Here is a 21,452-nt window from a genome sequence, read left to right as displayed (position 1 = left end):
GTTTGGGAAGGGGGGGAAGGTGATTTTTTTTGGGGGGAAAGGGGTCAAGTGGTTTTTTGGTGGTTTTTTGTAAGGGGTGGATTTTGTGGGGGAAAAGGGATAAGGTTGTGTTTTTTTTGGTGTTTTTTTTGGGAAAGGGGGTAAAGTGTTTTTTAGTGGGTTTTGTAAGGGGTAAAGTGTTTTTTTCTGGGAAAGGTATGAGGTGATTTTTTTAGTGTTTTTTTGTAAGGGGTAGTTTTTTTTGGGGGGGGAAGGGGTAAAGTTTTTTTAGCATTTTTTTTAAGGAGTGGGTTTTTTGGGGGGAAAAGGGGTAAGGAGGTTTTTTTGGTGTTCTTTTTTTAAAAGGTGGATTTTGGGGGGGAAAAGGGATAAAGTGGTTTTTTAAGTGTTTCTGTGAGGGGTGTGTTTTTCTCTGCAAAAGGTGCAAGGTGCTTTTTTTTTTTGTGTTTTTTTTGTAAGGGATGGGGTTTTTTTGGGGGGGAAAGGGGGTAAGGATGTTTGTTTGGTGGCTTTTGTAAGGGTTGGGGTTTTCTTGGGTGAGGGTTTTTTGGGGGTGGGGTGCAGGGGGCGATGCTGGGGGAGGGGGTGGAGGGGATAACTTTGGACATCCAAAGGCTGTTCCTCACCCCAAAACTCACAGAAAACCGTCCCCCCCCCAAAAAGAATCACGACCCCAAACCCCCCAAAACCAAAAGTTGCCTTTTTTTTAACCCTTCCCCGCCCCAGCTGGAGGGGTGGGAAGGGTTGAGCCCCCACCCCGCTGCCCCCCTCACCCCAAAAATACCCCTCAGAGCCCCCCCCCCCGCGTGCTGGCCCCCGCTGCACCCCCAAAACACGCCCTGCCAGCGCTTCGGGGGGAGCCCCCCGGGGCCCCCCTTTTGGCCCCACAGCCCCCCCCAAGGAGCACCAGCACCCCCCGGGATGGAGAAGTCTCGTGTCCCCCCCCAATCCCCCCCAGCCCCCAAACCCCCCCAGCACTAATTTCTCTTTATTTCTTTGTTTTCCCCACAGGGCACCCCCGGCCCCAAGGTGAGGAGATCCCGGGGGGGGTCACCCCAAAATTCGGGGGAGGGCTCGAGGCAGGGGGGGGGGTTCTGGGTGGGGTGAGCCCCTCGGGGGGGGTGTCACCTCCCCAGTGGGGGTTGTCACCTCTCGGAGAGGGGGGTCTTCACCTCCTGGGAGGGGGGGTTTTACCCCCTTTGTGGGGAGCTGTGGGGGGGACAGAGGGATTTTGGAGGGGGGTCTTGTCTCACCCCCTGCTTTGCCTTGCAGGGGCAAGAAGGGTGAACCCGGTGACATTAAAGATGTGAGTGTTGGGGGGACCCCCGAAACTGGAGGGGGAAAGGGGGGGAAGGGGAAGGGGAAGGGGAAGGGGAAGGGGAAAGGGAAGGGGAAGGGGAAGGGGAAGGGGAAGGGGGAAGGGGAAGGGGAAAGAAAGGGGAAGGGGAAAGAAAGGGGAAGGGGAGGGTCTCCTCTCTCACCCCAACCTTGTGTCCCCCCTTCCCACAGGTCGTAGGACCCCGAGGGCCTCCGGGACCGCAGGTGGGAGCGTTTCCCGCATTGCTGGAATATTTGTGAGGTTGGGGGGGGGTTGAGGGATTGGAGGAGGGGGCGTGGGGGGAGATCTGACCCCCCTCGTCCTCCTCCTCCTCCCCCCCCAGGGCCCGGCAGGCGAGCAGGGACAACGAGGGGACCGCGGCGAGAAGGGGGAGAAGGTGAGAGTGTCCCCCCACCCCCCCGGCAGCGATGGGGGGCTGCAGAGAACTGTCCCGCTGTCCCACTCACCGCATGGATGACACCCACCCCCCTTTTTTATCCCCCTCAGGGCCCTCCCCGGTCCCCGGGGTAGGGATGGAGAGCCCGGCACCCCCGGCAATCCCGGCCCCCCCCGGCCCTCCCGGCCCTCCAGGGCCCCGCCGGGCTCGGTGGGGTGAGTATGGAGGGGTTTTTTTGGGGCGGGAGGAGGGGATTTTGGGGGTCCCGGCGTGCTCAGCCCCCCTCCCCTCCCGCAGAACTTCGCGGCGCAGATGGCGGGGGGCTTCGACGAGAAGGCTGGAGGGGCTCAGCTGGGCGTCATGCAGGGACCCATGGTAAGGCCCCCCCGGCTCCACAGGACCCCCCCCTGCACCCCCCTGCACCCCCCTGCACCCCCTCACACACACGGACCCGCATCACCGACGGTGGGGACCACCCCCGGTTTGGGGGATCCCCCTGCTGTGGCAGGTGACGGGGGGTGACCCCCCCTCTGTGACACTGTTTTTTTCTCCCCCCCACCCCCCCCAGGGCCCTATGGGACCCCCGTGGCCCCCCCGGACCCTCCGGCTCTCCCGTAAGTAACCCCCTCCCCACCGGGTTTTGGGGTCTCTGGGTGGGCACCCCGCCCCCCCAGCCCCTCCCACTGATGTCACCATCTCTTCCCTCCCCCCCCCTCCCCCGCTGATGCCACCGTCTCTTCCAGGGGCCCCAAGGATTTCAAGGCAACCCCGGTGAGCCCGGCGAGCCCGGCGCTGCTGTGAGTGCCCCCATCACCCCCCCTGTTCCCCCCAGGGACCTGCCACCCCCCAGCTGCCACTCACCCGCTGCCTCTCTGTCCCCTTTAGGGTCCCATGGGTCCCCGGGGGACCACCAGGACCTCCCGGAAAACCCGGAGACGACGTGAGTGCTTTGCCGGCTGAGAACGGGCAGCTCGTTGCAGCAGTGGCCACAAAAGGTGGTTTTTATTCCTCTCAAATCTCGTTTCCCTGCAGGGTGAGACCGGCAAACCCGGCAAATCCGGTGAGCGTGGCCCCCCCGGCCCCCAGGTGAGTCTGGATCCGGCCCCCCCCAGGACAGGGACCCCCCCATGTGACCCCCTGGGACAGGGACCCCTCATGTGTCCCAGCCGGGACAGGGACTCCCCTGTGTGTCCCCCCCAGGACAGGGACCCCCCGTGTGTGTCCCCTGGGACAGGGACCCCCCGTGTGTGTCCCCTGGGACAGGGACCCCCCGTGTGTCCCCCCCTTCACCCCCAATTCGCTTCCTCTCACAGGGTGCTCGTGGCTTCCCCGGGACCCCCGGGCTCCCCGGAGTGAAGGGTCACAGGGTGAGTGAGTGTCCCCCCCTTGGGCCCCCCAGTGCCCCCCTCACCCCGGGGGCACAGAGGGTGATCCCCCCCTTTCCATGTGCCCAGGGATACCCCGGCTTGGACGGCGCCAAAGGAGAGGCGGGAGCTCCCGGAGCCAAGGTGGGTGTGGGGTGACCACCCCCGTGGTGTTGGGGCTGGGCAGGTGACCAGCCAGGTGACCAGCCAGGTGACCGGCCAGGTGACCATCCCTGTGGCATCGGGGCTGGCCAGGTGACCATCCTGCTGACCATCCCTGTGATGTTGGGGCTGAGGGAGTGACCATCCCCATGGCACTGGGGCTGAGGGAGTGACCATCCCCATGGCATCAGGGCTGGCCAGGTGACCATCCTGGTGACCATCCCAGTGGCATCCAGGTGACCATCCTGGTGACCATCCCTGTGTTGTTGGGGCTGATGGAATGACCATCCCCATGGCTAATGGAGTGACCATCCTCATGGTACTGGGGCTGAGGGAGTGACCATCCCAGTGGCTGATGGAGTGACCATCCCCATGGCCCTGGAGCTGATGGAGTGACCATCCTCTTGGCACTGGGGCTGATGGAGTGACCATCCCAGTGGTGTTGAGGCTGATGGAGTGACCATCCCCTTGGCACTGGGGCTGATGGAGTGACCATCCCAGTGGCTGATGGAGTGACCATCCCCATGGCCCTGGAGCTGATGGAAGTGACCATCCCCATGGCCCTGGAGCTGATGGAGTGACCATCCCCGTGGCCTCAGGGCCGACACAGTGCCCACCCCCCCGGCGCTCACCCCCTCTGTCCCTCCCCGCAGGGCGAATCCGGCTCCCCCGGCGAGAACGGCTCCCCCGGCCCCATGGTGAGTCCTGGGGCTGCACAAGGGGGAAACTGAGGCACGAGGGGGGTGGAAATTGGGGGTGGGGGGCTGGGGGGCACAGCCCCCCCGAGCCTGACCAGCCCCCGTGTCCCTCCAGGGTCCCCGCGGGCTGCCCGGAGAGAGAGGACGTCCCGGGCCCCTCCGGTGCCGCCGTGAGTGTGACGCTGCCCGTGCCCCCGGTGGCACCGCGGTGGCACCCCGGTGACACCCCGATGTCCCCCCCGCCGGCAGGGGGGGTCCCCCCTGCGGTGCCCCCCGTGCCTCACACCACCACCATCTCCCCCCAGGGCGGCTCGCGGCAACGACGGTCTCCCCGGTCCCGCCGGACCCCCCGTAAGTCAAGGGCTGCTCGGACCCTCCCCGGACCCCGTGTCACCCCACGGGGGGCACAGCGGGGTCCCCCAGGCCCCCCCAAAGCCTGGGAAGACCCTCACACTCCTCTCGCTCCCAGGGACCCGTCGGCCCGGCTGGAGCTCCCGGCTTTCCCGGCGCCCCCGGCTCGAAGGTAACGGGGATGGGGCTGACCCCGGGGATGGAGGGAGGGGGGAAACTCGAGGCACAGCACCCGCTGTGACCCCTCACCCCTCATTCCTCCCCCCAGTGACCCCTCACCCCTCATTCCTCCCCCCAGTGACCCCTCACCCCCTCATTCTTCCCCCCAGTGACCCCTCGCCCCTCATTCTTCCCCCCCAGTGACCCCTCACCCTCTCATTCCTCCCCCAGTGACCCCTCACCCCTCATTCCTCCCCCCAGTGACCCCTCACCCCTCATTCTTCCCCCCAGTGACCCCTCACCCTCTCATTCCTCCCCCAGTGACCCCTCACCCCTCATTCCTCCCCCCAGTGACCCCTCACCCCTGGTTCCTCCCCCCAGGGTGAAGCTGGTCCCACTGGAGCCCGAGGTCCCGAGGGTGCCCAGGGTCCCCGCGGCGAATCGGGCACCCCCGGCTCCCCCGGCCCCGCCGGCGCCCCCGTAAGTGCCACGTCCCACTCCCCTCCTTGGTGGCTTCGTCCCGGCATTGTCCCCTGACCCGGGAGCTGTCCCTGGTTGGGATTCGGGGGAACTGAGGCACGAGGAGCTCAGCGGTGTCTCCTTTTAGGGTAACCCGGGCACGGACGGCATCCCCGGAGCCAAGGGCTCGGCGGTGAGCGGGGTTTGGGGACAGGGGTGGGGAGGGAGGGGGTGTTCAGAGACCCCCGGAGAGGTGCAGGGTGAGGAGGGGCTGCTGAGGGTTTGGGGATTTGGGGCTGGGATCTGGGGGACACAAAGGATTTGGGGTCCTGGGGCACCAACGGGGGCAGGAGTTCGCTGGGGGATGGGGGGAAATGGGGGATGTGCTGGGGGGTACTGGGGGCTGGGGGTCGCTGGGGGGGCACTGAGGGGGCACTGGGGGGCACTGGGGGATGTGGAGATGTTGGGGGACACTGGGGGGACGCTGGAGGACATGGGGATACTGGAGTGACCCTTGGGGATACTGGAGTGACCCTTGGGGATGCTGGACGACACTGGGGGGACACTGGAGGACACTGGGGGGACGTGGGGATGCTGGGTGGCACTGGGGGGATGTTGGGGGACATGAGGATACTGGGTGGCACTGGGGGGGATGCTGGGGGACACTGGAGGACACTGGAGGACACTAGGGGGACGTGGGGATGCTGGGTGGCACTGGGGGGATGCTGGGGGACATGAGGATGCTGGGTGGCACTACGGGGGATGCTGGGGGACACTGGGGGGCATGGGGATGTTGGGGGACACTGGGAGGATACTGGGGGACACTGGAAGGATGCTGGGGGACTCTGGGGGACACTGGGGGACATTGGGGAGATGCTGGGAGACACTGAGGGGCACGGCGATGTTGGGGGACACTGGGGGACACCGGGGGCTGCAGGGACAGTGTGGGATGTGAGCTGCTGGGGGACAGGAGGACACTGGCAGGGGTGGGGACATGGGGGACACTGGGGAGGGACAGGGGAAGGACAGGGAGGACAGAGGGCCATGGGGGGACACTGGGGACACTGGGGAGGGTCAAGAGGAGGATGGGGAGGACAGGGGGCTGTGGGGGGACACTGGGGACACGGGGGAGGGACAGGGGAAGGACAGGGAGGACAGGGGGCCGCAGGGGGACATGGCCGTGCCCCCTGACGGTGCCCACTGCCCTCAGGGTGCCCCGGGCATCGCTGGTGCTCCAGGTTTCCCCGGCCCCCGCGGCCCCCCCGGCCCTCAAGGAGCCACCGGCCCCCTGGGCCCAAAGGGACAGACGGTGAGACAGAGACCCTTCGGGTTTTGACCATTTCCTTCCTGGTCTTTTGCCCCTTTTCCCTGTTATTTTCCCGGTTCTCCTCGTTTTCCCCAATTTTCTCCCCTTTAATCCACATTTCCCCCCTTTTTCCCTCTTTTATTTCCATTCTCCCCCTTGCTTTTTCCCCTTCCACCACTTTTTTCCCCTATTTTCCCCTCTTTTGTTCCCACTTCTCCCCTTTTCCCTTCTCCTCCCTTTTCCCTCATTTTCCCACTTTTTTTCCCCTTTCCCTCCATTTCCCCCTTTTTTTCCTATTCCACTTCCCTCCCCTTTCCCCCTTTTATTCCCATTTCCCTTCCTTTTTTCCCTTTCCACCCCTTTTTCCCATTTCCCATTTTCCCACAGGTGGGATGGGATGGGGATGGGAACAGGTGAGAGGACTGGGATGAAGATGGAGATGAGGAAAGGGATGGAGACAGGGCCTGGAGAACACACCAGGGATGGAGAGAGGAACTGGAAAACACACCAGGGATGGGGACAGGAGTTGGAGAATGGGGACAGGAGCTGGAGAATGGAGACAGGAGCTGGGTTACACACCAGAGATGGAGATAGGAGCTGGAAAAAACACCAGGGATGGGGACAGGAGCTGGAGAATGGGGACAGGAGCTGGATTACACACCAGAGATGGAGATAGGAGCTGGAAAACACACCAGGGATGGAGACAGGAGCTGGAAAACACATCAGGATGGGGAGAGGAACTGGAAAACACACAAAGGATGGAGGACAGGAGCAGGAGAACACATCAGGAATGGGAACAGGACCTGGATTACACAGCAGGGATGGAGGATAGGAGCTGGATTCCACAGCAGGGATGGAGGACAGATCCTGGAGAATGGAGGCAGGAGCTAGAGAACACAGCTGGAGAACACAGGGATGGGGACAGGAGCTGGATTCCAGAGCAGGGATGAAGGACAGGAGCTGGAGAACACACCAGGGATGGGAACAGGAACTGGAGAACACAGGGATGGGGACAGGACCTGGATTCCACAGCAGGGATGGAGGATAGGAGCTGGAGAACACACCAGGAATGGGAACAGGACCTGGATTACACACCAGGGATGGAGGACAGGAGCCGGAGAACACAGGGATGGGGACAGGACCTGGAGAACACAGGGATGGAGGACAGGACCTGGAGAACACAGGGATGGAGGATAGGACCTGGAGAACGCAGAGATGGGGACAGGAGCTGGATTCCACAGCAGGGATGGAGGATAGGAGCTGGAGAACACACCAGGGATGGGGACAGGAGCTGGATTCCACAGCAGGGACAGGGACACTGACACCTTGTCCAAACCCCCTCTCTCCACAGGGAGAACCGGGAATCGCGGGCTTCAAAGGCGAGCAGGGACCCAAGGGTGAGACGGTGAGTCCAGGACCGAGGGGGGGCCGCACCCGGGACCCCCCACCCCGGGCGGGGACCCCTCCCCATCCCCGTCCCCGTCCCCGCGGCGTCTCCTCGGCGTCTGCCGGGGCCTGTCCCCCTCGGGAGGCCCCTCGAGGGGCAGCGTCCCCCTCCCGCGGGGGGACAAAGGGCCGCTGTGTGCGCGCCCCGTCCCCCCCCGCGGGGACATTCCCCCCTCGCTTCATTAACCACCCTCAATGCCGGGGCTCCGCGGGGCCCCGGCGCCGCCGGGGCTGTGGGGGGCACGTCGGGGGGCTCCTGCCCGGCTGGGGGGGGGCGGCTATGGGGGGAGGAAGGCTCCCGGTGACCCCCTTGTCCCTCCTCTCCCTCCCCCCCCCCCGCAGGGCCCCGCGGGACCCCAAGGTGCCCCCGGGCCGGCGGGCGAGGAAGGCAAGAGAGGAGCCCGCGGCGAACCCGGCGCTGCCGGTCCTTTGGGACCCCCGGGAGAAAGGGTGAGTGTGTGTCCCCCCTGTCCCGCCCCAAAACCTCCCCAAAAATCCTCCCCTGACTCCCATCCTCCTCTTCCTCCCCCTCCTCTTCCTCCACAGGGCGCTCCCGGCAACCGCGGCTTCCCGGGACAGGACGGGCTGGCCGGACCCAAGGTGGGGGGGGTCGCGGTGAGGGGTGGGGGGTGGGGGGTCACGGGGGCCAAGGGGGGGGTTTCCAGGGGGCGGAACACCCCCCTGGACCCCCGGAGTCACCCCCAACCCCTCGCAGGGCGCTCCGGGCGAGCGCGGCCCCGCCGGGCTGGCGGGTCCCAAAGGAGCCACCGGCGACCCCGGACGGCCCGGAGAGCCCGGACTGCCCGGAGCCAGGGTGAGAAACGGGGGGGCCACGGGGGTGGGGGGCACTGGGGGCGGCCGGGGGGGGCAGGGGACAGTGGGGACAGTGGGGACACCAGTGGGACCCGCTGGGTCAGCAAGGGGGGGCTTCGGGGTCAGTGAGGTGCTTTTGGGGTCGATGAGGTGCTTTTAGGGTTAAGATGCTTCTGGGCTCAATGAGGTGCTTTTGGGGTCGATGAGGCACTTTTAGGGTCCATAAGGTACTTTTAGGGTTAAGATGCTTCTGGGGTTAATAAGGTGCTTTTGGGGTCGATAGGGCACTTTTAGGGTCGATAAGGCGCTTTTAGGGTCGATAAGGTGCTTTTAGGGTTAAGATGCTTCTGGGATTAATAAGGTGCTTTTGGGGTCAATAAGGCGCTTTTAGGGTCGATAAGGTGCTTTTAGGACTAAGATGCTTCTGGGGTCAATGAGGTGCTTCTGGGGTCAATGAGGTACTTCTGGGGTCAATGAGATGCTTCCAGGGTTGATAAGGTGCTTTTAGGGTCGATAAGGTGCTTTTAGGGTTAAGAGTCAATCACGTGCTTTTGGGGTCAATAAGGTGCTTTTGGGGTTGTCTGAGGTGCTTCTGAGGTCAACTAGGTGCTTTTGGGGTCGATAAAGTGCCTTTGTGGTTAATAAGATGCTTTTAGGGTTGTCTGAGGTGCTTTTGGGGTCAAAGAGGTGATTTTAGGGTTGTTTAAGATGCTTTTGGGGTCCATGCAGTGCTTTTGGCCTTGGCCATGGTGCTCTTTGGCATTAAGGTGTTTTCTGGGGTTGGGTCAGTCGCTCTCTGGTGATAACCAAGAAATCCTTTGGGGTTAATTAAGATGCTCTTCTCTAATTAAGATGCCTTCCGGGGTTAAGACACACTTGGGGTTCACAAAGATGCTCCTTGGGGTTGGATTCTTTTTGGGGTCGGGTGCTCTTTGGGGTCAGATCCTTATTGGGGTCAGATCCTTTTGGGGGTCGGACACTCTTTGGGGTCGGATCCTTTTTGGGGTTGGATCCTTTTTGGGATTGGGTGCTCTTTGGGGTCAGACACTCTTTGGGATTGGATCCTTTTTGGGGTTGGGTGCTCTTTGGGGTCGGGCGCTCTTTGGGGTGAGCAAAGACGCTCTCTGGGGTGGTGGGGGTTGGGCAGACCCTCGTGCCCCCTCCATGAGGGGTGCCCAGCCCCCCCTCAGAGCTCCCCTGTCCCCTCAGGGCCTCACGGGCCGCCCCGGTGACGCCGGACCCCAAGGCAAAGTCGGCCCCACCGTAAGTGAAGCTGCACGTGGGGGTGTTGGGGGGTGGGCAGGGGGCTGGGCGGGGTGGGGGGGTCTGGCACAGGCGCCCCCTGACCCCCCCTGCCCTCCCCACAGGGTGCCCCCGGCGAGGACGGGCGCCCCGGCCCCCCTGGCCCGCAGGGTGCCCGTGGCCAGCCCGGTGTGATGGGATTCCCCGGCCCCAAAGGTGCCAACGTGAGTACTGAGACCTGTGCCCACCCAAAAATGAGCACTGGGACCTGTTCCCACCCAAAAATGAGCACTGAGACCTGTGCCCACCCAAAAATGAGCACTGGGACCTGTTCCCACCCAAAAATGAGCACTCAACCTGCTCCTCCCCAAAAATGAGTACTGAGACCTGTGCCCACCCAAAAATGAGCATTGCCACCCCTTCCCACCCAAAAATGAGCACTGGGACCTCTTCCCACCCAAAAATGAGCACTGCCACCTGTTCCCACCCAAAAATGAGCACTTCCACCTGCTCATCCCCAAAAATGAGCGCTGCCACCCCTTCCTCCCCAAAAATGAGTGCTGCCACCTGCTCCTCCCCAAAAATGAGTGCTGCCACCCGTTCCCACCCAAAAACGGGGCCGCAGGGGCACAGAGACCCCCTCGGTGCCACCTCTGCCTCTCCCTAGGGCGAGCCTGGCAAAGCTGGCGAGAAGGGCCTGCCCGGTGCCCCGGGGCTGCGGGTGAGTTGTGTTCCCTCCCTCCTTCCCTCCCTCCCTCAATTTTGGGGGGCTGCAGCTCCCCGAGGCCTCTGTGGTGCCCCAGGGGGGGAAGCTGAGGCAGCAGCTCCGTGCCCGGAGCTCAGGGGGCTTTTCCCTCCTCTGCAGGGGCTCCCTGGCAAGGACGGTGAGACAGGAGCTGCCGGACCCCCAGGACCTGCCGTGAGTGAAACGGGGGGAGATTGGGGGGCTGAACCCCCCCCAGGGCTGGGCAAAGGACCCCCCCGGCTCTGCTGGGGGTGAAGCCTCTGCAGTCACTGCCCTTGGGGGTTTTGGGGCCCTCCATGCCCAAAAGCTGGGGGTGGGGGAAGCCCCGAGCCCGAGGGGTTTGGGGGTCCCTCAGCACCGTCCTTCCCGCAGGGCCCCGCGGGAGAGAGGGGAGAGCAGGGAGCCCCCGGACCCTCCGGCTTCCAGGTGAGCACGTGGGAGGGGGGGCTCTGGGGGTGCTGGGGGTGGGGTGATGCTCATGGGTGGCCCTGAGCCCCCCGTCCCTGGTGGTCTCGCTGCCCCCCCCGTGCTCACAGAGCTGCTCTCCCCTCCCAGGGGCTGCCCGGGCCACCAGGTCCCCCCGGAGAGAGCGGCAAACCCGGAGATCAGGTGAGACCCCCCTTTTCCTCCTCTCAGGCTGCAAAGGGGGGGGGGTCAGAGCCCCCCAGCACCTCCCAGGCCTGACCCCCAGCACTTTTTCCCTTCCCTCTGCCACAGGGTGTTCCTGGAGAAGCCGGAGCGCCCGGTCTTGTTGGTCCCAGAGTAAGTGTCACCCCCCCCTCCTGGCTGGGGGGGACTGGATCCATCCCATGGGGGGCTTTGGGGGTCTCCAGGGGGTTGTCAGACCCTGGTTGCTCCCTTTCAACCCTGGTTACATACTCCCAGTGTGCCCCAGCACTCCCCCAGTGTCCCCCAACATCCCCATGTCCCCCAGTGTCCTTCAGCATCCTCCCAATGTCTCCAACGTCCCCTTGTCCCCCACCATCCCCAGCATCCCCCTCAATATCCCCCAACATCCCCTTGTCCCCCAGTGTCCCTCGGTATCTCCCCAGTGTCCCCCAGCGTCCCCCAACATTCCCATGTCCCTCAGTGTCCCCCAATATCCCTCCACTGTCCCCGACCACATCCATGTCCCCCAGTGCCCCCCAGTATCCCTCCAGTGTCCCCCAATATCCCCCCAATGTCTCCCAGCACATCCATGTCCCCCAGTGCCCCCCAGTATCTCCCCCATGTTCCCCAGCATCCCCCCAGTGTCCCCCAACATTCCCATGTCCCTCAGTGTCCCCCAATATCCCCCCAATGTCCCCCAGCACGTCCATGTCCCCCAGCATCTCCCCCATGTTCCCCAGCATCCCCAGTATCCCCCCATTGTCCCCCAGCATCCCCAGTACCCCCCAGTGTCCCCCAGTATCCCCCCATGGTCCCCCAGCATCCCCAGTACCCCCCAGTGTCCCCCAGCACCCCCCCATTGTCCCCCAGCATCCCCAGTATCCCCCCATTGTCCCCCAGCATCCCCAGCACCCCCCATTGTCCCCCAGCATCCCCAGCACCCCCCATTGTCCCCCAGCATCCCCAGCATCCCCCATTGTCCCCCAACATCCCCATGTCCCCCCATTGTCCCCCAGCATCCCCAGTATCCCCCCAGTGTCTCCCAGCATCCCCAGCACCCTCCAGTGCCCCCCAACATCCCCCCCCACGTCCCTTCCATGGCCTCCAGCTCCCCCCCGCCCTGGTGGCCGGTCCCCCTCGGCGGGGACAGCACCTTGTCACCTTTCCCTTCCCCTTCCTGACGCCCTCCTACCCCCCTCCCGGCAGGGCGAGCGCGGCTTCCCCGGCGAGCGCGGCTCTCCCGGTGCCCAAGGGCTGCAGGGACCCCGCGGGCTGCCCGGGACCCCCGGCACCGACGGGCCCAAGGTGGGTGACGGCGGGGACAGCGCCCGGTGCCGCCGGCAGGGCTGTGGCACCGGGGTGGGGGGGTGTTTGTCAGCACCCCAAAAACCGCCCCCTCCGCTCTGCTTTAGGGTGCCACCGGCCCCGCCGGCCCCAACGGCGCCCAGGGACCCCCCGGGCTGCAGGGGATGCCCGGGGAGAGAGGAGCGGCCGGAATCGCCGGTCCCAAGGGAGACAGGGTGAGTGGGGACGCCTAAAACGAGCTGAGGGGGAAAAAAAAAAACAACTCCAAAACGATTTAACTGGAGATGAGAGAGGAAAAAAGGATTTAATCCGGTTACAACATGCGCACCCCTCTGTTTATAACACTGCCTGGGCAATCCCAGATTTTTCCACCCTCTGGCTTTTGCCCTGGTCCCGCCCCTTGGGAATTAGGGCTGGGGTCTTTAAAACCCTTTTCTTCATCATCTTTGTCATCTTCAGGGTACAGGGGGCACATGGTCACCCCGTTCTTGACTGTACTCTTGCCATTCAGGCCAGGATTAGATACCCTCAAACAGAAGAGGTCTGTCTTAAGGAGAGACTAAACATTTCTGTTGGAATTCAGGGGTATTGATATGGGGAACTGGGGTAAAAGGGTTGTGGTTACTGTGCTAAGGGTAAGGGAATAAACGCTGCTGCTTCTAAAACCTACCTCTGCTGTGTAACTGCTTATAAAAATCAGAAAAGTCAAAAAAACCGGATGGACCTTAAGGCATCAGTGCTGGGTGCTGGGAGGGGTGTGATGAGTGCTGTCGGGTCTCAGCTCGGCTCACGCTGCCCCCCCGTGTCACCCCACAGGGAGACGTCGGCGAGAAGGGCCCCGAGGGAGCCCCCGGCAAGGACGGCGCCCGCGTGAGTGGGACGGGGTGGGGTTGGGAGAGGGGTGGCACAGGGGTGGGATGGGGGGGCGGCTGCTGGGGGACACTCAGGTGGCCTCACTCACCCTCCTCTCCCTCCCCCCCGCAGGGTCTGACGGGTCCCATCGGCCCCCCCGGCCCCGCCGGCCCCAACGGCGAGAAGGTGAGAGAGCCCGGGCAGCCCCTCGGCTGCCCCCGAGCCCGGGAGACCCCCCCCCGGACCCCCCTGACCCTCTGTCCTTTCTTTCCCAGGGTGAATCCGGCCCTCCCGGCCCCTCCGGCGCTGCCGGTGCCCGCGGTGCCCCCGTAAGTGCCACCCTGTGACAGCCCCCCCGGCTGCTGGTCTTTGTCCCTCATTTACCCCCTCATTTACCTCATTTACCCCCTCACTTACCCCCTCATATACCCCCTCATTTACCCCCCTCATTTCCCTCATTTACCCCATCATTTACCTCCTTACCTCATTTACCCCACCATTTACCCCACCATTTACCCCCTCATTTGCCCCCTCATTTACCCCCTCATTTACCTCCTCACCCCACCATTTACCCCCCTCATTTACCCCACCATTTACCCCTCTCATTTACCCCATCATTTCCCCCCCTCATTTAACCTCTCATTTACCCCCACCATTTACCCCATCATTTACCCCCTCATTTGCCCCCCTCATTTGCCCCCCTCATTTGCCCCCCTCATTTACCCCATCATTTCCCCCCCTCATTTACCTCATTTACCCCCTCATTTACCTCCTCATTTACCCCATCATTTACCTCCTTACCTCATTTACCCCACCATTTACCCCCTCATTTACCCCACCATTTACCCCATCATTTCCCCCCCTCCTTTACCACCCTTTACCCCCTCATTTACCCTCCTTTACCACCCTTTACCTCCTCATTTACCCCCTCACTGACCTCCTCCCCCTCACCCACCTCCCGTCCCTCACACAGGGGGAGCGTGGGGAGCCCGGAGCCCCCGGTCCCGCTGGATTTGCCGGACCCCCGGTGAGTATTTGCTCCTGGTGCCCCCAGTTTGGGTCCCGGTGCCCCAGTTTGGGTCTCAGTGCCCCAGTCTGGGTCCCGGTGCCCCAGTTTGGGTCCCGGTGCCCCAGTCTGGGTCCCGGTGCCCCTGGCTTCAGCTCCCCCCTCTGAGAGCAGCCCCTTCCCCCAGGGCGCCGACGGGCAACCGGGTGCCAAAGGCGAGCAGGGAGAGCCCGGGCAGAAGGGTGACGCCGGTGCCCCTGGTCCCCAAGGCCCCTCTGGGGCCCCTGGCCCACAGGTGGGTACAGCCAGAGCCCCCCGAAATGGGGGTGAACCCCCTGGGGGTCCCTTTCCCCCGGAAATTTGGGGAACCCCAAATTGCACCACCCACCTGTGTCTCTCACTGGTTTTCCTCCTCTTCCCAGGGTCCAACTGGTGTAACTGGTCCCAAAGGAGCCCGGGGTGCTCAAGGACCCCCTGTGAGTATTGGGGGAAGGGGGGGGGGTGCGGGGAGGGGGTTGGGAGGGGGTCTGAGCCACCTTCCTCCTCCTCCTTCCCCAGGGAGCCACCGGATTCCCCGGAGCTGCCGGACGCGTCGGACCCCCCGGCCCTAACGTGAGTTGGGAGCAGCCAGGATCCAACTGGGGGGCAACTGGGATCACTGGGGGGCAACTGGGATCAGTCAAGGGCAACTGGGATTGGTCAGGGGCAACTGGGTTCACTCTGGAGGAAACAGGGATCACTTGACAACAGGGATCACTTGGGAGCAGCTGGGATCACCTGGGGGCAACCAGGATCACTTGGGAGAAGCCAGGATCATTTTGGGGCAACTGGGATCACTGGGAGGGCAACTGGGATCACTCAGGGGCAACTGGGTTCACTTGGGAGGAAACAGGGATCACTTGGCAACAGGGATCACTTGGGGCAATTGGGATCACTGGGGGGAAACAGGGATCATTTGGGAGCAGCCAGGATCACTGGGGACAACTGGGATCACTGGGGACAACTGGGATCACTCAGGGGCAACTGGGATTGCTCAGGAACAACTGGGATCAGTGGGGGCAACAGGTCCCACTGGGGGGAAACAGGGATCACTTGGGAGCAGCCAGGACCACTTAGGGGCAACCAGGATCACTCAGGGGCAACTGGGGGTTTCCCAGGGCTCTCCAAGCCCGGGAGCCCCACAGGATGAGGATAACGCAGGTGGAAAAGCCTCTTCTGTTGGCACTGAACCACACCTTGTCCCCCCCAGGGTAACCCAGGCCCCCCCGGGCCCCCCGGCTCCGCTGGCAAGGATGGTCCCAAGGGCGCTCGAGGCGATGCCGGACCCCCGGGCCGTGCTGGGGACCCCGGGCTGCAGGGCCCCGCCGGCCCCCCCGGCGAGAAGGGAGAGCCCGGCGAGGACGGGCCCGCGGTACATTTGGGGGGGGCACCTCCCTTCCTGCCCGTTCAGGGCCCTGCCACCACCCCCCTCCCGGCTCTGACCCCCCGGCTCTGCCTCCCCCCAGGGTCCCGACGGGCCCCCGGGTCCCCAAGGCTTGGCGGGACAGCGCGGCATCGTCGGCCTCCCCGGGCAGCGCGGGGAGAGGGGCTTTCCCGGCCTGCCGGGGCCATCGGTGAGTGCTCACCCCCGGGGTCAGCCCCTGTGTCACCCCCAGTTGTCACCCTCACTGTCACCCCCAGTGTCATCCCTTGTGTCACCCCCTTTGTCACCCCCTTTGTCACCCCTAATTTCAACCCCTTCCACCCCCAGTGTCACCCCCAGTGTCACCCCCTGTATCACTCCTAATTTCAGCCCCTTCCATCTCCTCTGTCGCCTCCTGTGTCACCCCCTGTGTCACCCTTGAGTTCAGCCCCTTCCACCTCCAGTGTCACCCCCTGTGTCACCCTTTGTGTCACCTCCTGGGTTCAGCCCCTTCCATCCCCTGTGTCACCCCCTGTGTCACCCCCCCCGGCTCAGCCCTCCATCCCCTGTGTCACCCCCTGTGTCACTCCCTAATTTCAGCCCCTTCCACCCCCAGCATCACCCCCTCTGTTACCCCTAATTTCAGCCCCTTCCATCTCCTGTGTCACTCCGTGTGTCATCCCCTTCTACCCCCAGTGTCACCCCCTGTGTCACCCCTAAGTTAGCCCCTTCCACCCCCTCTGTTACCCCCTCTGTCACCCTCTCTGTCACCCCCGTGTCACCCCCCGTGTCACCCCCAGGCTCAGCCGCCTCCACCCCCTGTGCCCGATGGCAGCAGCCGCCTCCCCCGGTAGCTGCTGGAGCTGCTCCTTTGGGGGCATTTCCCGGGGGAAGGGCTGTGCCGGGATCTCCCTCTCACGGATCTTTCCTCCCTTCCCCGTTCCTCCAGGGCGAACCCGGCAAACAAGGAGCGCCCGGCTCTGCTGGCGACCGAGGCCCCCCCGGCCCCGTGGGTCCCCCCGGCCTGACGGGTCCCGCTGGAGAACCCGGCCGAGAGGTGGGTGGGGAGGGGGCACGGGGGGCAGCCCCCCGCCCGGGTGACCCCCGGGCTGCCCCTTGTGCCCCGTGCCCCTGCCCATCACCGGCACGGGGTGGTGGGCACGATTTTGGCTCGGAGAGGGGAGTTTTCACCCAGCCGAGCCTTGATTCCTCCTCTTCTCCCAGGGAAATCCCGGCTCCGACGGTCCCCCGGGAAGAGACGGTGCGGCCGGAGTGAAGGTGAGTTTGCCGTGAATTCCCCCCACACCCCCCGTGCCCCCAATCCCGCGGCTCTGACCCCACTCTCGTGTCCCTGTGCAGGGTGACCGAGGCGAGACGGGGCCCGTGGGTGCCCCCGGCGCTCCCGGCGCTCCCGGCGCTCCCGGGCCCGTGGGTCCCACCGGCAAACAAGGAGACAGAGGCGAGACGGTGAGTGCCGGAATGCTGGGTCTGAGGGGTTTTTTGGGAGAGACAGGAACCACCCCGAGGGCAGGTCAGGGAAGAGTTAAGGAGTCACTGGGGTGGGGGAGCCAGGCGGGTGCCTTTAGTGCCTGGCAGGGATTCAGGGGTGCCCTGAGCGGCTCCGAGCATCTTCCTGAGGATTTCTGAACGCCCTTCTGGGGCTCTGCCTGGGGGGCTGTGAGCCCCAGGAGCTGGAGCAGGGAATATCTCCACTTCCAAGGATCGTTTGGGTGTGATGCTCCAGCTGAGGGTGTTTAAAGACGCTGATTCCCAGCGGTGGGGCCAGTTTGGACACCCCCAAAGGCAGAGAGCACCCCCTGCCCCCAGCATCTTCTGCTTCTGACCACCCTCTTTTCTCTCCCCAGGGTGCACAAGGTCCCATGGGTCCCTCTGGCCCTGCTGGCGCTCGGGGGATGCCGGTGAGTGACGCTGGGACAGCCGTGGGTCGTGTCAGGTGGGGGTCTGCCACTCCCAGCCTGACACGGCCCCACCCCTCCCCTTCCAGGGTCCCCAAGGGCCTCGTGGTGACAAGGGCGAGACGGGAGAGGCTGGAGAGAGAGGGCTGAAGGGTCACCGTGGCTTCACCGGGCTGCAGGGTCTCCCTGGCCCCCCCGTAAGTGCTGCTGTGGGGACCCCGGCCCCCCACGTCTCCCCATGGAGCTGGATGTGGCCACGGGCAGAGCCCCGAGCCCGTGTGAGGCTCTGCTGGGGCTGAGCACCCCCTGATGCCAGGCTTAACCATCACCCCCCCTCCCTTCTCAGGGTCCTTCTGGAGACCAAGGTGCTGCTGGTCCCGCAGGTCCCTCCGGTCCCAGGGTAAGTCCTGGGGGGGAATGAGAGGAAAAGGAGTTTGGGGGGGTGAGAGGAAAAGGAGGCACCTCTGTCCTCGAGCCCCTGTCTGGGTCAGCTGATGGCAGGAGCTGAGGGCTGCCCAGTACCTTCCCTGACCTCCCTTTTGGGGCTCTTTCAGGGTCCCCCCGGCCCCGTGGGCCCCTCTGGCAAGGATGGCTCCAATGGCATGCCCGGCCCCATCGGCCCCCCCGGGCCCCGCGGGCGGAGCGGAGAACCCGGCCCTGCGGTGAGTGAAAACCCCCGGGATGGGCAGGGGAGGGGAGGGGGGGTCCAGCTGCCAGGGCAGCCCCCCAGGATGGGATTGCATCTCCTCCCTCTCGCAGGGTCCTCCTGGAAACCCGGGTCCCCCCGGCCCCCCCGGCCCGCCCGGCACCGGCATCGACATGTCGGCGTTCGCGGGGCTGGGCCAGCCCGAGAAGGGCCCCGACCCCATCCGGTACATGAGGGCGGACGAGGCCGCCGGGAGCCTGAGGCAGCACGACGTGGAGGTGGACGCCACGCTCAAGTCCCTCAACAACCAGATCGAGAGCATCCGCAGCCCCGAGGGCTCCAAGAAGAACCCGGCCAGGACCTGCCGCGACATCAAGCTCTGCCACCCCGAGTGGAAGAGCGGTGAGGGCTCCGCTCTGCGGGGACCAGGGACCCCCAGGAGCAGCCTGGAGTTGTGTCAGGGGTGGGGTGGAGTGGGGTGGGTGTCAGGGAAAGGTTCTTCCCCCAGAAGGTCGTTGGTACTGACCAGGCTGCCCAGGGCAGTGGGCACAGCACCAAGGAGGGTTTGGATGATCCTCTCTGGGACATGGGGTGACTCTATGCAGGGCTGTGCAAGGCTGAGGGTTGGACAGGATGGTCCTTGTGGGTCCCTTCCAACTCAGATTCTGGAATTCTGGGATGGCCTGGAGTTGTGCCAGGGCAGGGTGAGGTTGGATACCAGGGAAAGGTTCTTCCCCCCGAGGGTGGTTGGCACTGACCAGGCTCCCCAGGGCAGTGGGCACAGCACCAAGGCTGCCAGAGCTCCAGGAGGGTTTGGATGCTCCTCTAGGGCACAGGGTGGGATTTTGGGGTGTCCTGTGCAGGGCTGAGGGTTGGACTCGATGATCCCTTCCAGCTCAGTGTACCCTGTGAAATGAAAAAGAGCCTCCTCCTCCCCCGTCCCTCTCCCTCAGCCTCTCGCACCCAGCAAGGCCAAGTCGGGTGCTCCAACCCCCAAACCCTCACCCTCACCCCACCCTTTGCCCTCCCTGCAGGAGACTATTGGATCGACCCCAACCAGGGCTGCACCTTGGACGCCATCAAAGTCTTCTGCAACATGGAGACGGGCGAGACCTGCGTGTACCCCAACCCCAGCAGCATCCCCAGGAAGAACTGGTGGACCAGCAAGGCCAAAGAGAAGAAGCACGTCTGGTTTGCAGAGACCATCAACGGCGGTTTCCACGTGAGTGTCCCCCCCGGGGCTGGGGGTGGAGGTCGAGCAGGGGGTGGAGGTCGAGCAGGGGATGGAGGTCGAGCAGGGGGCGGAGGTCGAGCAGGGGATGGAGGTCGAGCAGGGGGCGGAGGTCGAGCAGGGGATGGAGGTCGAACAGGGAGTGGAGGTCGAGCAGGGGATGGAGGTCGAGCAGGGGGATGGAGGTTGAGCAGGGGGATGGAGGTCGAGCAGGGGGTGCCCAGTTGGAAGGTTGGGGTGTCCTTCCTTGGGGTGAAGCTGACGGGTGTCACACAAGGCACTGGCTGACCCAGAGCATTGCACTGAAAGCTTGGGGTGGGGGCAGTTGGGATGGGATGTCTGCAGCCACCCAAGGAGGCAAATTACAGGAGGCCCCTCAAAGCAGCGCCGTTGCAACACCCTCAAGGGCTCCAATGTCCCTCCTCCCCCCCTCCAGTTCAGCTACGGTGACGAAGACCTGGCCCCCAACACCGCCAACATCCAGATGACCTTCCTGCGCCTCCTGTCCACCGAGGGCTCCCAGAACGTCACCTACCACTGCAAGAACAGCGTGGCCTACCTGGACGAGGACGCGGGCAACCTGAAGAAAGCCCTGCTCATCCAGGGCTCCAACGACGTGGAGATCCGCGCCGAGGGCAACAGCAGGTTCACCTACAGCGTCCTGGAGGACGGGTGCACGGTGAGCCCGCGCCAGGGCCGGGGTGGGAGCGCGAGGCTCAGGCAGAGGTGGTAGAAAGCAAAGCCTCGCCGGTGAGTCTCGAGGCACGGGCAGGGATCCCTTCTCAGGGAGGGGTCTCGGTGCAGCCAAACCCAGCCTCAGCCTGGGATCCCAGCCTCAGCCTGGGGTCGTGTGAGTGGTTTAGATTTGAGGAGTTATGGAGGTTGTGATGGAGCCGCTTTTGTCCTGTGGGGTTTAAGGGTTTTTTTTCCTAAAAATGAGTGATTTGTTTTATACAAATGATCAGACAAAAGATCTCAGACAGAACTATTCACCACACGATATAAGCACTAAAAATCTACTAGTAGAGTATAATACAGTATAATGTAGTAGAGTATAATGGAGAGTATAATATTATACCTTACTAGTAGAGTACAATATGAGGCAGTACAGGGCACTGTAACAAAGCAATTGTTGAAGCAGTTATATTAAAGCTGGTAAAAAGAAATAATTATTAAGTAGAGGTCTGACCCAGACCAGGGGAGATCTCTGCTCTCAACCCCGAGGAGTGACCCTGCAGGGCATCCCCAGCCAAGGGAGGAACCTCCACACATCCACCCCAAAAGGGTTATCGCAGAGGAACCTGACTGAGCTTTTCTAGGATAAAGTGGTTGACTGCCAGTCACACCTTTCCAGGCCAGCCACCGGCTTATCTGTCAAACCAGACTTCAAAAAGCAGGGTGTGTATTCAAATTGATGAACCAGGGTGGTTTTAGCATAATTAACACCAAGACAACACCCTGACTCCGACAGCTGGTTGGATTTTAGGTCTTCTCCTCGGGGTGGGTCTGTCCTGCCACAAAGATGATGATGATGATGAGTTGGAGGGGGTCAGCCTGGTGGTTTGGGGGGGAGTTTGAGGGTGTCTAATAACACCTTTGCTCTGGGTTTCCCCAGAAACACACCGGCAAGTGGGGCAAGACGGTCATCGAGTACCGGTCGCAGAAGACCTCGCGCCTGCCCATCGTGGACATTGCACCTATGGACATTGGTGGAGCCGAGCAGGAGTTTGGCGTAGACATCGGCCCAGTCTGCTTCTTGTAAAAACAAACAAAACCACGAAAAGAGGATTGTTTTATCTGTGCGTTCCTTCGTCGGTTGCCCTTCGTTGTGGTGTTTTGTTTTGGGCTTTTTTTTTTTTTTTTTTTTGGGGGGGGTGTTTGTGTTTTGTTTCGTTCTGGTTTTTTTTTTTTTTATAAATCCAGCCCGACGCCGTAAAACTGTAAAACAAAAAACAAAGAGAAGACCCAACAAACTGAACTCACCCCAAAGGAACCTGAGGAACTTCTCAATCTTCTCTCTCTCTC

At 63.2% G+C, this 21,452-nt stretch overlaps 1 protein-coding gene across 1 annotated transcript; it reads left to right on the top strand.

The window, feature by feature from the left end:
* Positions 1–1,011: 1,011 nt before the first annotated feature.
* On the top strand, positions 1,012–21,189 carry COL2A1 (collagen type II alpha 1 chain; the record flags this gene model as incomplete). Its single annotated transcript, XM_051775421.1, has 49 exons — positions 1,012–1,029; positions 1,662–1,715; positions 1,850–1,930; positions 2,013–2,090; positions 2,284–2,333; positions 2,459–2,512; positions 2,601–2,655; positions 2,748–2,801; positions 3,029–3,082; positions 3,170–3,223; positions 3,895–3,939; positions 4,055–4,158; positions 4,245–4,290; positions 4,409–4,462; positions 4,831–4,929; positions 6,119–6,217; positions 7,566–7,619; positions 8,003–8,110; positions 8,207–8,260; positions 8,376–8,474; positions 9,683–9,736; positions 9,841–9,939; positions 10,383–10,436; positions 10,581–10,634; positions 10,833–10,886; positions 11,016–11,069; positions 11,178–11,222; positions 12,276–12,374; positions 12,482–12,589; positions 13,191–13,244; positions 13,359–13,412; positions 13,502–13,555; positions 14,200–14,253; positions 14,420–14,527; positions 14,655–14,708; positions 14,791–14,844; positions 15,482–15,643; positions 15,738–15,845; positions 16,584–16,691; positions 16,859–16,912; positions 16,994–17,101; positions 17,500–17,553; positions 17,640–17,747; positions 17,897–17,950; positions 18,105–18,212; positions 18,310–18,598; positions 19,231–19,418; positions 19,864–20,106; positions 21,043–21,189. Coding segments are annotated over 49 exons (4,098 nt in total), but the record flags the coding sequence as incomplete, so codon positions are not given.
* Between the last annotated feature and the right edge of the window lie 263 nt (positions 21,190–21,452).

The sequence above is a fragment of the Manacus candei genome, unplaced genomic scaffold (assembly GCF_025592945.1).
Source record: "Manacus candei isolate 608988 ecotype Guabito, Panama unplaced genomic scaffold, ASM2559294v1 h1tg000296l, whole genome shotgun sequence".
NCBI lineage: Eukaryota > Metazoa > Chordata > Aves > Passeriformes > Pipridae > Manacus > Manacus candei.
Note: the sequence above shows the minus strand (reverse complement) of the source record. Positions and strands in the feature narration are given on the sequence as shown.